At 31.5% G+C, this 13,959-nt stretch overlaps 1 protein-coding gene across 1 annotated transcript in view; it reads left to right on the top strand.

Annotated features, from left to right (window-relative positions):
- LOC135953226 (uncharacterized) overlaps positions 1 to 13,959 on the top strand; it is a 30,888-nt gene that overhangs the window by 8,472 nt on the left and 8,457 nt on the right. The window contains exon 2 of the mRNA XM_065503008.1: positions 11,948 to 12,862. Coding sequence (XP_065359080.1) covers positions 11,948 to 12,862 — 915 coding nt within the window. The remainder of the gene's footprint in view (positions 1 to 11,947; positions 12,863 to 13,959) is intronic.

The following is a 13,959-nucleotide window of genomic DNA, read 5'->3' as shown; positions in this document are numbered from 1 at the left end:
TTGGACCTACAATAGGTCAAAATCGGAAAAAAATTTTAACCCGAATTTAGTTTTTCACCAAAAAAAAAAACAATAAATTTTTTTTTTAAATTTAAAAAAAAATTTTTAATTTTTAAAAAAAAATACAATTCTAAAAAAAAAATTTCCAAAAAATTAAAAAAACAACTTTGGAAAAAAAATAAATTCTGTTTACCTAAAAATATTTAAAATTTGTATTTTGAAGTATAATTTGGTGATGGGTATATAAGATTCGGCCCGAATATAGCTCTCTTACTTGTTTTATTTAAATTTAAAGATAGGAAGCGCTTAATGAAAGATCCTTTATAATTAAATTCAAAGTGTTGCTTAACTGACAAAGCAAAATCTACAACCTATTTTTGGTCTTCATCTTTATGCATTTAAATCCTAATCGATCTCTTTGCTCTTACTTGTTGTTATTTAACTCTGCCATTTTGGGTAAAAGCAGTTGAAATAATTCTAGTATTAATTTATGTAATTGTCATTTATAAATCTTTTTATTATTAAATAAAAAGCTAATACTTTTTATATTTCTTAAAATAAATAATTTATAGTTTTAACATTGTAGCTTATCTAATCATTTGTGATCTTATCATACCATCTATTAGTCATAGGTGAACAAACCTCATGTTTATTTTTTTAATTTTTCACCTAAATTTATTTTAATAAATAAATATTTCTAATACATTTCTGTAAAAAAAAATAAATTTTACATAATATTAAAATTTCTCAAACGCTATTCATTGTCATGATCTTTTTCTGTAAATCTCTAAATACCCAGGCAATAAAAATCACAACAATAATTAAAAAAAAAACTCATATCCATATTTTTTGTTTTCATATTTGCAATTAAAATTATGCCTCCATACAGAAATGGCAGTCATGTGTTTACCGGCTGATATTTTTTTATTTTAGTTTTTTTTCTTCTTCGTTTTGTTTTTGTATGTTTTTTCTTTATTTGGTTTGAAAACTAAAGAGGCAGTTAAAAAATTGAGTGTAATTTTTGTCATTGGCCTTCAAAGCATTTTGTTTATAAAATAATCTCTTAGTTTTCGCGCTAAACTATGGTACTACTATGTTATATAGCAGATAAGTAAAATAATGGATTCTTTATTATAAATTTTTGTGAAATTAGCATTAGTTTTTCTCAGAAATTTACATATACATAAAAATTGTTCTTTATTATTCCAACTTTATTCAAAAAATATAAAAAACTAGCTGAACACAGTCCGCTTTGCTGGCCCATACAATAATTCTGTTTTATATTGCATCTCGATTTGAATATACAGTGTCGGACTAAAAAAAGCACGGACTTCCCCGACCTGACATCGCACCCGAAACACTGAGGTCGTCATTTGACAAAGTTGTAGCAGATATCTATAAGTACAGTGGCATGATATACCCTTAAAAAAGAAACGGATGTATTTAAGGCAAATGGGATATTATATTTATGAATTCATCTTAAGGACAGGGGATATACGTTTCTTTTTTTTTATTTACTCGGAAGCAAACCACATACAAAACATGAATCTTCCAAATGTAAGCCAGCAATAGTCAACGATTGGCCTTATGCTTTGTCGTTGGAAATCTTTGGTATGCGTGAAATCATTACGTCTTCGCATTTTAATCTGCCACCGATGATTGTTGTCTCAATTAAATTTGGTGAATATTTTTTGCATAATTTTGCCGCGTTTATGTTGCGGAGAAACATTATCTGAGATCCAACCTTCAATGTTTCAGTAGCATAATTGAGGCTTGTTCTTCGTACATTACTGTGTCAATCGATTTGTATTTCATTGTTTCACCAGTCAGTTTCAATTAATTCGCTCATTGAGCTTGTTGTTGTTCATCATTTTTTGGTACCAAAATTGCACGTTCCCACAGCCAATCCGAATTTTTGTAGTTGGTTGTAAGACTTGTGAAAACCTTGTCAACAACGGATTGAATATTCATTTGCATTTGGCAGAAGTTCGGCGGGAACAAAATCTGATTTGTCGACGTTGTTTACTATATTAGTTGTACTTTCGGAAATTTTGTTTATCATCGGTTCATCGGTCCAGCCATATCTCCGGAACCACTATGCCGATTTCGTGCAAACTTCACATAAACCATCTACAGACCATCCCCAATGTACCCTGAAATTGGTTGGTTGAAATCGGTCGACCCGTTTTCGCAGTTAGTGGTGACATCAAATTTTTCGAAGATTAACAATTTTTTACGTTGAGGAAGATTTCAAATTCCTCTTTATGCTATTTAGCTTAGATTGAACTGATGAACTAAGTATACAGGTACCCTAAAATATTCGTCCCACAAAAATGTCTTAAGTTATTTTAAAAACTCCGTTTCCTCATAGTCTTAAATTGGCTGTTCCTGCTATTTTCTAGTTTGGATATTGTGTCTCTTAACACCACTAATTGTTGAACACTGGTATAAATAGTATTGCAAAGATCTGTCCTGGTTGGTTGATTGGTTGACGTGGTAGTTCCCTGCGCACGAACAGTCACACAGTAGAGTGGAAGGACCCCATTTTGAGAAGACCACACCACTCGTCAAATGTAGTGTAATATACATCGTAATGTATATTAAAATATCAAAGTTATTATACCCAACCTGTAGCCATGAGATATCTCAGTGGGTCATTAAGTTTAGACGCAGATGTCTCACCAAGTTTGGTCAATATGTAGTTGACACTCAAGGCTGGGCATTCGTAGAGAAGGTGGAATATCGTTTCCTCGTATTTCCTATCCTTACAGCTACGACAATGCTCGTTAAAAGGGAGTCCAAGGCGATTTGCATGCTTGCCTAGCGTCCCGTTAATACTGTCAGTAACCTTGATATAACCCTTCAATTACGGATTATCAGTTGCATAATTCGTTTTTCGTTAAAAGAGAGCCCCAATTAACTTTTAATTGTCCTCAGTGGAATAGTTATTGAAATCGCATTGGAGATTTCTAAAGTAGATCTAAGATTTACGACCTAGCCTTGACAGAGCCTTCTTATATTGCCTGACTAATGAAGATGAAGTTTCATAGGCATTCAATGAGAGAAGTTCCGCCTGACTGTCGACAAAAATACCAATACTGCCGCGAGTATTATGGTCATGAGATGCCTATGAGATTGCAAAGTTCTGTCATCCTGCCCGAACTGACACAAATCTGACAAAGCTGGCTATTCAATATCGGAGTATTATACATTCTCTGAGTTTTTTTTGAACCGCCGAAATGATTTGATATTTATAAGGTTGTAGCAAATGTGAAGTTAATTTTGAACAGCTATTATTTCCGATTATGCCATGATTTAGGTAGTTATTTCCTCCGAGAAATTGATGTCGTCTCTATAAGTGGCGTTCAAAAATGTCAATCATTAGCATAACTCTCTGTGCTCTCCTCCTGCATACATATACGCAGCTAACACAATGTCGAAGTTTGGAGACTCCTCCGATGACATCCCGGCGTTGGGTTACTGACCGATAGTACTTTTATTTTAAGGCAATATGTGACGATCCTTGAGTTTACATCACTTGATCCCATCCTTTATTCGGTTACGGTGATGTAGTCTATCACCCCTATCGTGAAATTTATGTTACCATGAAATATCCATTTCCCTCGAAGGGAAAATTGCTATCGTGATATTCCCATAAAGTTTTCATTCACAATAGTTAATTTTTGTTCGTAACAGCTGTTTATAGGTTTACAAAATTCTATCTAAAAATTTTACAACATGGGCAATATTTTACGTGAACAAAGTTCATGAACGAAACATGGGAAAAGGGAACATATTTCATGTGAAATATTGATTTGTGATAGGGGTGTATGTCTCAACTCGAATCTATTATAGGTTTCTATAGAGATATTACCATCCTGGTAAGATATTAATTGTAATTGCCAACTGCGAGCGCTACAGATCAATGATCACCCATTTATTTTGTTCCGAATTGAACGATATAGACATGAGGTTCTAGCAGGACGACGCTACATTCCACACAACAATTGACATTCCACATGAACGATTTGAGTTTTAGGCTATTTCTCGCAGAGGCGACAGGAATTGGCCAGCAAGATCATGAACAATAACCGATGAACTCAAAGTCATAACATAACCTAGGCTGATCTATGCGGAAATGTAATTGAAAATTGTAATTCTCGGACCCTTACGAAGCCGCGGCAGATATTTAAACGATGTCATATTCCATACATAATGGCATACATGTATGTTTTCTCTTCATTGTAAACAGATATACTATATCGGGGAGAAGAAATTTGTACTCTTTCCTTTTTATTAGTGTCACTAAATTGTCAGCTGGATTTGAATTCTTCATTGAAAAGAAAGCACATTGAGGTTTATTCTCTAGTCTATTCTCTAGCAAATGATATCAGAGGGATTACATATATAGTACCTACACCTATACAAGGACCTTTAGGATTAGAATATATATCCGACCTAAAATGGAATACAACTCTCATTGTGGGCCGTTGCTTCGAAGTCTATTTTGGTGTTATTCGACCGCGTACGGGAGAGAACAGTTTCACTGTTCTACCGATACTACAATGGTTTGTGCTATGCTGAAATTAGGAAACTTGTTCCCGAAACCCGTAGTTTTTTTTTGCGCAACAAATGTTCTTCGGCAAGAGCTCATCAATTCGTTGTCGACTGGACAGTGGATCGCACAACACATTACAGAGAAAATTCGTTCTTTAGCTGTACTGTCCGTATGTGGAATAAGCTTCCTCCTGAAATCTTTCCTGTCGCTTTCAATATAGGAAAATTCAAATCTAATGTCCTCAAACCCTACTCCCTCTATCCTCCCTCCCATAACCTATTTTCCTAGTTCCAACACAATGCTTTGCATGAGTAGGGGTCATCCCCTGAGTGCTGGTCCAAGAAAACAAAAAAAATAACTAGGTCACAAATATCGTCTTTCAGGGTAACGCGATCTCAGTCTACACTGATGATTCAAAGATAGAAACGGGGACTGACTCGTGAATTTTCTATGATAAGATTGACCTCCCGGTTTTTCTTAGATTACATCCAAGCGGAAATTAAGGGCATCAATACAGCTGCGAGAGGAATCCAAGAATTAAATCTCGAGGAGTCGAGAGGTTTTTCAAGAACATCATCTCCAAAGTAATGTGATCTTAATTGCATTTATACTTATTTATTTAGGCCCAACTCAGACCACATCTTGTCGAGTTAGAATGTGCTCCAGAATATGAACATTCAGGGAAATTATGGCGTAACATTTATATCCACCTTGGTTGCGATAAAATAGGCGATATTCAGGTGATCTACGATTCCCTCCTGTAGAATATTGTTACGAAATTGTACTCGAATTCAAATATAACGATTTTAACGGCTGATTTAAAGTTGCATAATGCTTGCAAACAGCAGTGCCTCTCAAACTGTAATATATCTGTGGACATTATTAACATTGAATAAAAGCTTTGAGTTGATAATTGATCGTAGGTATGGTAACGCTGAATGTTTGCTTTGACAGTTTAAGAACGTTGTAGAAAGTTCACCAGAGATGGCGTGTGTATTCGAAAGCTCTAGAATATACGAGCTTTGACAGTTAAAGAACAATCTAGAGCCATGGTAGGCGTTCATATTGTTGAGGTTACGATGATTTTCGTCAAACAACCCGAATGTGAACAGAAGAGCGTAATAGAGCGTAAAATTACACACAATTCATTCAGTTTCTTGATGTTGTTGTGGATATTTTATTTTTTACCCAAAAGAGCACACAAATTAAATGCCTCTTTTTGCGTACCACTGATCTAGAGTGCAGATGGCAGTGTTATAAATAGTGGCAGAGGTTGTAGTCATGAGTGAGTTTATCAGAGACGCTATTCGAATAAACATCAACTGAGTGCCTTAAAGTGTGCTGTATTTTCAAGTTTTATTCGATTCGAAATTTTCAGGAGATGGTTTGTAAAGAAAAAAAATTAATAAATTCCGGGTAAAACTCGGAATTTTCTTTTTTTTTGAGTCCAGTCAACTGTAATAAAAAAGCTCCCTAAAGTATGCAGTACAAATTTTGATATTTTATTTGCAAATAAATAAGAACAGGGTTGGAGAAACTTGAAGAACTAACATTAGTAAATGCTAACGGCCGGGTCAACTAGTTTTAAATAAATAAAGAGTTGTTACAAATTTTAAACTACTAAACAGCTAAAGGAAATAAACCAACGTTTTGAAAAGGTTTAAACGTAACAATATCAAAAATGCTTAGGCCCCCGAAAAGGATCAAGGCTCTTGGTAGGAACTCGATTACACTTCATATGTCGGCTCCTTTTATAGGAGCACATACAAAGATATCTTGGAACAGGCCTTTTTCATGGTCTGTAGTGTCACAAAGATGTATCAATAAGGAATCTAATGGAATTCTCAGAATTGTCGGTTGATACTCTGGTCGAAGTCGGAAGGTACTAACGTATTTGAGTGTACTTGCTTATTGCTAGCGATCAATTCAACCTAACCTAGATTTATTTTTAGTTTAACTAAGCTTTTGATTAACTTATTATATTTGTTCTCACAAAATACTTGTAAGATCAAATAAATATCTGTCAAATTAAGTTACGCTCACAAAACTTAATAGGCCTTGTTTAAACTCCTTTAAATCTCTGAAACTAGTTGGTGGTAGTGAAATTATTTATGTGTTTTTATTTGATTTTAAGCTACAGTTAAAAGTTAATTTCAAATTCAAAGGCAATTGTTGCTATTATGCAAATTTTGCTTGATATTTTCATTTTATTTATTTATTTATTTTTTGCTAAGAGAAATAACAAACAAACCGACTGGGAGTACTACTCATCATCATTTGTTTGTACATAAAAATGTATACACTAAATATAAATATACATACATATAAATTGTATGAATTTAAAAGAATCGATAAGATTTGTATATAAAAAAAAACATACACAAAAACCTTGATATGACGCCTTTAGAACATTATTACATTATTCAGACTTTTTTTTGTTATTTGCTACCAGGCGCATCATAATTAATATTGATTTATATACAGTTTTTCTTGCTGATTTTTCTGTTTAGATTTTTAAATAAGTGCACTGATCAAATTATAATGATAAGAATCTCGGCTTTGTTTTTTTTTTTTTTTTGTTTACCAATAATGTTTATTTAGGTGTACATTTTCTTCTAATTTTCTGTAAGTTTTAGGATATTTTGCAAATTTTTTATAAATTTTATATTAAAAAATTTATTTAATATTAACATTCTCAAAAATACAGAAAAAGCTTAATTTGTTGTTTCATAAAATTTGTTTTCTACACAGAAAAAAGTTTCAACATAAATATTATGATTTGATTTCATTGATTTCAATTCATAACATTTATAAATAATTTCTTAAATATTAAGATTTTTTTCATATTTTATGTTTTCAAATTAAATCTAGAAGGCTTGAAAAATATAATTTCAATTTGATTTATATTTTTATGTTGTTGAAAAATGTTTGAAATTTTCCTTGAAAATGTTTTATTTGTTTATGATTTTCAGCTACAAAATGAGAAAGTATGCGCGAAATTGACTCAATTTCTTTAAGAGAATGATATGCTTTATGTTTGTGGATGTTTTATTATGTTTAATGATACATATTTTTAAGTTTCAGATATAGTTGATTCCTTTTTATAATATTGGGCAATATATGGCTATTATGCAAATAGTTTTGAATTAATTCATTAGATAATGCAATTATAATGCAATTTATTATAAAATATTATTAAATTTATGCAAAAAAAGCAACAATTTCCGTCATGAACAATTTTATAATATTTATGAACATGTTCTTATTCTGAATGAAAAAAGTTTGGGAAAAAAAAGTCAAGTTCGATTAATAATATTTATTACAAAATTCATTCCAATTATGAATTTCTTTTTTCTGTGTAGTTTTTTTTTTAAATACATTTAGTTAAGGTATTTACAATTCTGAAATTTATTTTCATTTATTGAATTATTAAATAAAACATTATTCAACGGCATCACTTAAGGAAGTATAATTTCTCATTAATTATCATATACAATACATCGAAAAAAAAACATATTTATTTAAGAGAGTTCAATTCATTCTCTTAAATTCATAAAGATTATACCAATCAGGGATGGAAAAGTTGATTACTTTTTTTAAAAACTATTTCATGTTCAAAAGTACTATTCTCTCGAGATTAATTTGTTGCTCTTAATTTTAAGTATTTTATGCAAAAACAAGTAAGAGTGCTATATTCGGCTGTGCCGAATCTTATATATGCTTATTACCCTTCACCAAATTATACTTTAAAATTAAATTTTTTAATATTTTTAGATAAACATTTAATTTTTTTTTCAAAATTTTTTTTTATTTATTTTCGAAAGTTTATAAAATTTTTTTTTAATTTTTTAAAATTTTTTTTTTAATTTATTGAAAAAAAAAATTATGACAAAAAAAAATTTTGGTTAAAAACTATTTTTCCCGTTTTTGACCCATTGTAGGCCTTATATACATCGTTTCGATGGACTTTGAAATATCTATAATCGGATATCCATATTGTCTAAATTAATGACTTAGTAATCCAGATATAGATCAAAAATAGGCCAAAAATCGAGGTTATTCCGGTTTTTTTCCTTATATCTCAGCCATTCCTCCGAGCCGGAAGAATATTCGATATATTGATGTTTGAATTATGTATGTAAGTTATTTGGGGTCTACGGAAAGTTGATTTCAACATACAGACGGACATGGCTATATCAACTTCAACTTATAGATAGCGGAGTCGATAAAGCCATGTCCGTATGTCTGTCCTGTTGAAATCAATTTTCTGATATCAATCTTCAATAATTCTGTCACACATGCTTTCGAGAAGTTTCCTATTTAAAATCAGCAAAATCGGTCCACAAATGGCTGAGATATGAGGAAAAACCAGAGCTACCTCGATTTTTTTTAACCTATATCTGGATTACTAAGTCAATATAGACAATATGGTTTTAAGTTTTAAAAAAAAGATTTTAAATTTAAAAAAAAAAATATTTAAAATTTAAAAAGTTTAAAAGAAAAAAAAATAAAATAACAATTTGAAAAAAATTTTTTTTCCAAAAAATGAAAAAAACAACTTTGGAAATAATATTAAATTTTGTTTACCTAAAAATATTTAAAATTTGTATTTTGAAGTATAATTTGGTGAACGGTATATAAGATTCGGCACAGCCGAATATAGCTCTCTTACTTGTTCGACTACAATTTTTTTTTACAAAAAAAATTTTTCATCAAACATTTTTCATACAATTTTTTTCCCTCTTGGGAGCTTATGGCTTCCACAAAGCATAATCCGAATCCTCGAGTTCACGTGGGAGACTCCATGTGATTACTCTTCTCTCTGGACAGACTTCGCTCATGATGTCATCCAGCATAATCCAAATCCTCGAGTTGACGTGGGAGACTCCATGTGATTCCTCTTCTCTCTGAACAGACTTCGCTTATGATGTCATCCAGCAATATTGTGAATAGCTGGGGTGATAGAAGGTATTCTTGTTTTACTCCAGCGTTTGTGTGAAATGGTTGACTTATATTCCCGTTGTGAAGAACTGAGAGTTCTGCATCCTCATACATAGCTCGAGTTATTTTGTGGGTACTCGTTTTCTTCTCAATGCTTTGATGCTGTGGTATCGATGTCAACCCAAAGAATTTCAGCTGGTATTCCATTTTCGCCTGCTGCCCTTTTATTTCTTAACTTTCCTTTGTCTCTTGATATTCTTAGGATATTTTCTGCAGGGCTGTTGTTTTCAATTTCGTTGTCCTCAGTAGTTGCATCTGTGTCGACGTTACTAATTTCTTCGTTACTATGTTCTGTCCATCTTTGTGTCAGTACATCATTTTTAATAGTACACCACTGCCATCAGCGACTGGTTGGCTACTGTGACACTTTCGATTTGTGAGACAGTTTATCGTCTGGTGTTGTAGTTTTCTTATATTGTTCTGGTTAGCCGCTTCTTCTGCCGACATTGTAAGCCTTTCTAGGAACTTTCCTTTGTCTCTGTTTGCAGCTCTCTTTACTTGTTTAACTGTAGCTTGAGTTCCCTTCTTTGAGAAACCAGGGCCCAAGTATCTTCTGATAACCAAGCTTTTGATTGTGTTTACGCTATACCCAATGTTTCTTCTACGACTCGCTAAGACTTTTGGGAAAAGGTTTCCTGATTATCTGGCCTAAGTAACAAGTGAAATGCTCATAGAAATCCCCCAAAAATTCATTTCAGTCAATTTATAGAATAAATATTTAAAAACTGGAAAGAAAGCTTGTTGTAAAATAACAAAAACATACAAAACAAAAAATAACAAAATTTGACATTTGGTTAGATTTTTTGTCTTTTGACTTAGGTGACATTTACACTTTGTTTAAAGTCATGTTTTTTTTTTTGTTTTGTTTTTCTTTTAAAATCCCTACGAAAATCCCTTGCATACGATGTCTTTTTTTGTCAACGTCACATTTTTAGGCATGACTTAAAATCATAATGTAAATGCCCCCTTAGTAATTGAGATACATACATATATGTAAACAAAATCGAGGTTTTCTTTTGATTATATCTCAGCCATTTATAGGCCGATTTTCCCGAACATACAGACTCAGCTATCTACAACGATCCTGAATATTTATACTTTATGGAAACGGATTGACAAACTTATAAATGTATACCCTTACCACTCTTGGTGAAGGGTATCAAAACACTAAACATCCGTAATGTTTGAAATGAATATATTTTTTTTTTTAAAATAGCATCATGCATGATTTTTGCATATTATGAAATCATAACAAAGTTTTTACTATAAAAACAGTTTATTTTTTTTTTTCAATTTGACTTTAGGTCAAATATAATTTATATAAGATTAGGATTAACTAAGATTTGTCTGACAACTTAAATGAGAATAAAGATTACCGGGAGCAGCGCAGTTTGACATTTATAGTATTTTATAAAATTAATTGCTTAAAATTATGTATAATAATAAATGAAAACATTATTTTTTGAATAAACTATTTTTAAAAAGAATTCATGGAATATTATGGAAATTATCGAGAGATTATAAAAAAAATCTCTCGATATGCGAGAAACTCTTGTCGATCTTAAAAAATCTGCAAACATTCGCTAATGGGATCCTTAAGAAAGGAAATACGTCATTTATTTGCTTGACAAGGTTTTTCAGCTAGCACACGCTAACGAGGTCTTTGACTAGGGAAATAAATTCTATATTTGTTTTCACAATATAAAATTAGATGTCGCCGTAGACTATGAACCTGCTATTACTATCTCTAACTAGTAATAAATTTAAAGGCTTGGAAAAAAAATAATTTAGTTTCTTAGAGCTTAAAATACAATATAGTACACGTTTTCCTTAGCCTTATCATTTAAATAGAATCTTAATTACTTAGTTTTTAGCTAAGTTGTACTTAATTTGTAAAATGAAATGAGACTTAATCTCAATAAACAAAAAAAAAAAAAAAGAATTCTATAACCAACGAATCGAGTAACAACAAAGATAATAAAATACAATTACTATATAGTACATAATTCAGATGTTAGCCGGAAAAAGAAGGAAATTATTTATAATATATAACACACGATCGATTTAGAGATTAAAATTCAACGATCAACGACATGAGTATGAATGAATTCTAAGGGAAATTATTCTCTATATGTAGGCAGCTCATTTGGCAAATGTGTATTGTTTTCGTGTATACTTTGCACAGAACAGACGTACTATCTTAGAATACTTTTGTAGCGGGTAAGGATATTTTTTGAGCACCAACCACATCAAATCATCCTTAATAAAATACACAGCACAATTGTAAATTAAATAATAGTATCTCATATTTACATACATCCATATGTAATAAATTTCATAAGAAATTTATATTAATTTAAATTCTATTTTGTTTTGCATTATTTTTAGGTGACATCCCTAAACGTTTAACTTCACAGACAAAATCTGAAGAGATTGTGGAAGCCATGAAGAAATTAGACGCTAAACTGGTGGCCTATTTGGCTGGGGAAACAGAAATAACTTCAAAACTTACCAACTGTGAGGAAGAAAACGAAGTCAATTTAAATTTGGAAAACCATAATAATTCCAATAATTTAGAGGACTTGTTGCCTGCTACAAAACTGAACATCTTCAAATCAATTGATGGCATTAAATTGGAAATGGAGGCATTAACTTTGCAACCGGAGGGCACAAAATGCATGCATCTAATGCAAAACGAAATCGAACCCATTTTCACCGTGGAATGTCAACTGTCTAATGAGCTTATTAAGCTAGTGCCACGCCACGACATGTTCCACATTATGCAATTCGAATCGGAGAAATTCCAAAGTTTAACCCAATGCACACGTTTTGGCCAAAAGGCTGAACGCTCCATCAAACTGGATCTGAATGAAGAATTGAGTGACGAGAACGCCAATGAAACTGAACTGGATTTTGGTCGCATACATTTTACTGTATGGTGGCGTGAGTCCGGCACTTGTCTCAATGAAATGCTAGGCATGGGCGCCTTGGATTTAAAGGATCTGTACAATGCCTCACTGCTGGAACAGTGCAAGCGCATTGAAATCCAAAGACGTGGCAAACATTTGGCCTGTCTGTACTTTAAAATAATACTACAACGCGACGGCATGAAATCATCAGCCCAACAAATGAAACGTGAATTGTTTTTGCCAAATCAAATCTCCTCGGATAGTGATAGTGAGAAAACCCCAGCAACTGATAAGAATAAAACATCCACCACTGGCCAGCAACAGCAACAAACAGCACAATGTGGTTTGCCAATGAATGCTGCCGCCACCAGCAGCATCAGTGGTACCGACAAAGGTGAATATGCTGAGAATTTCTTGTATCTTAAAAATACCAAAGTACAATGACTAAGATTTAACTTATCCACCTCTGCTATAATAACTATCACTATTGTTACATCTATCTCTGATAATTTTATGATTTCACATCTGGTTATTGCAATGGACTTTACAACGCCATTCGAACTGCTTAATAATAATAATTTAATTTTACAAAATTGGTTAATGACATGGATTCTAATAAATATTGTTTGTATTGCAAACGACACAAACAACCAAAAAAACAAAAACAAATTTGAAAATGTTTTTTTTTTATTATTATTTTATTCTTTTATTCTTAATATGTACATTTACATCATTTCCTTTGTTTTACTATTTCATCATTATCATTTGATTTAATTTCATTACAAAAAAAACACACACAAATTTGTAATCTGTGAAAAATTCTATATAATTGTAGTCCACTCGTATTATTATACAATATTTCTCTGCATTATCGTCATCAATTAATTAGCTAGAATTTATTCTGCGAAAATGAGCAAAGATTTATGTACAATATTTGTCTCAGTTTGTTTCACTTTAGGTTTTTTTTTTCATTTTAGAAATGGTTTCATTGCGGTTTTTTTAATGAAACATTTTAATCTGTAGACATTTTCAAAATAATTACTGATCTTTGGTACAGTCTTTATTAAAATATTAAAAATTAAAAAAACATATTCTTACTGGGAGAGGACTATATTGTAATACGTCTTGGAATTAAGAATCATTTGAACAATATTTGAACTAGAATGCAAATGAACATTTGTATGAAAAAAACTCACAACATATCTAATTGTAACTGGAAGTAAATAATTCGAGTAATAACACTGATCAACACAATTTTAAATCCATTGAAAGGGTCCTGAAATATTTAGAAAGACACTTCACATTTTATCTAATTTTCTACTTGTTTAAATAGTACCAATAATTTTCACATAAAAATTAAATATTTTTAAAAAATTTATTTTACAAAGTCAATGTGAATACGTATAAAATGTTATCTTATAGGATTTTCTTGAATAAAGAGCCTGCTTAAGATCCCGACAAAGATACCAGCTGCAATCTGCCATCATATGG

The sequence above is a fragment of the Calliphora vicina genome, chromosome 3 (genome assembly GCF_958450345.1).
Source record: "Calliphora vicina chromosome 3, idCalVici1.1, whole genome shotgun sequence".
Taxonomy (NCBI): Eukaryota; Metazoa; Arthropoda; class Insecta; order Diptera; family Calliphoridae; genus Calliphora; species Calliphora vicina.
This window is presented reverse-complemented; position numbering and strand designations above follow the sequence as displayed.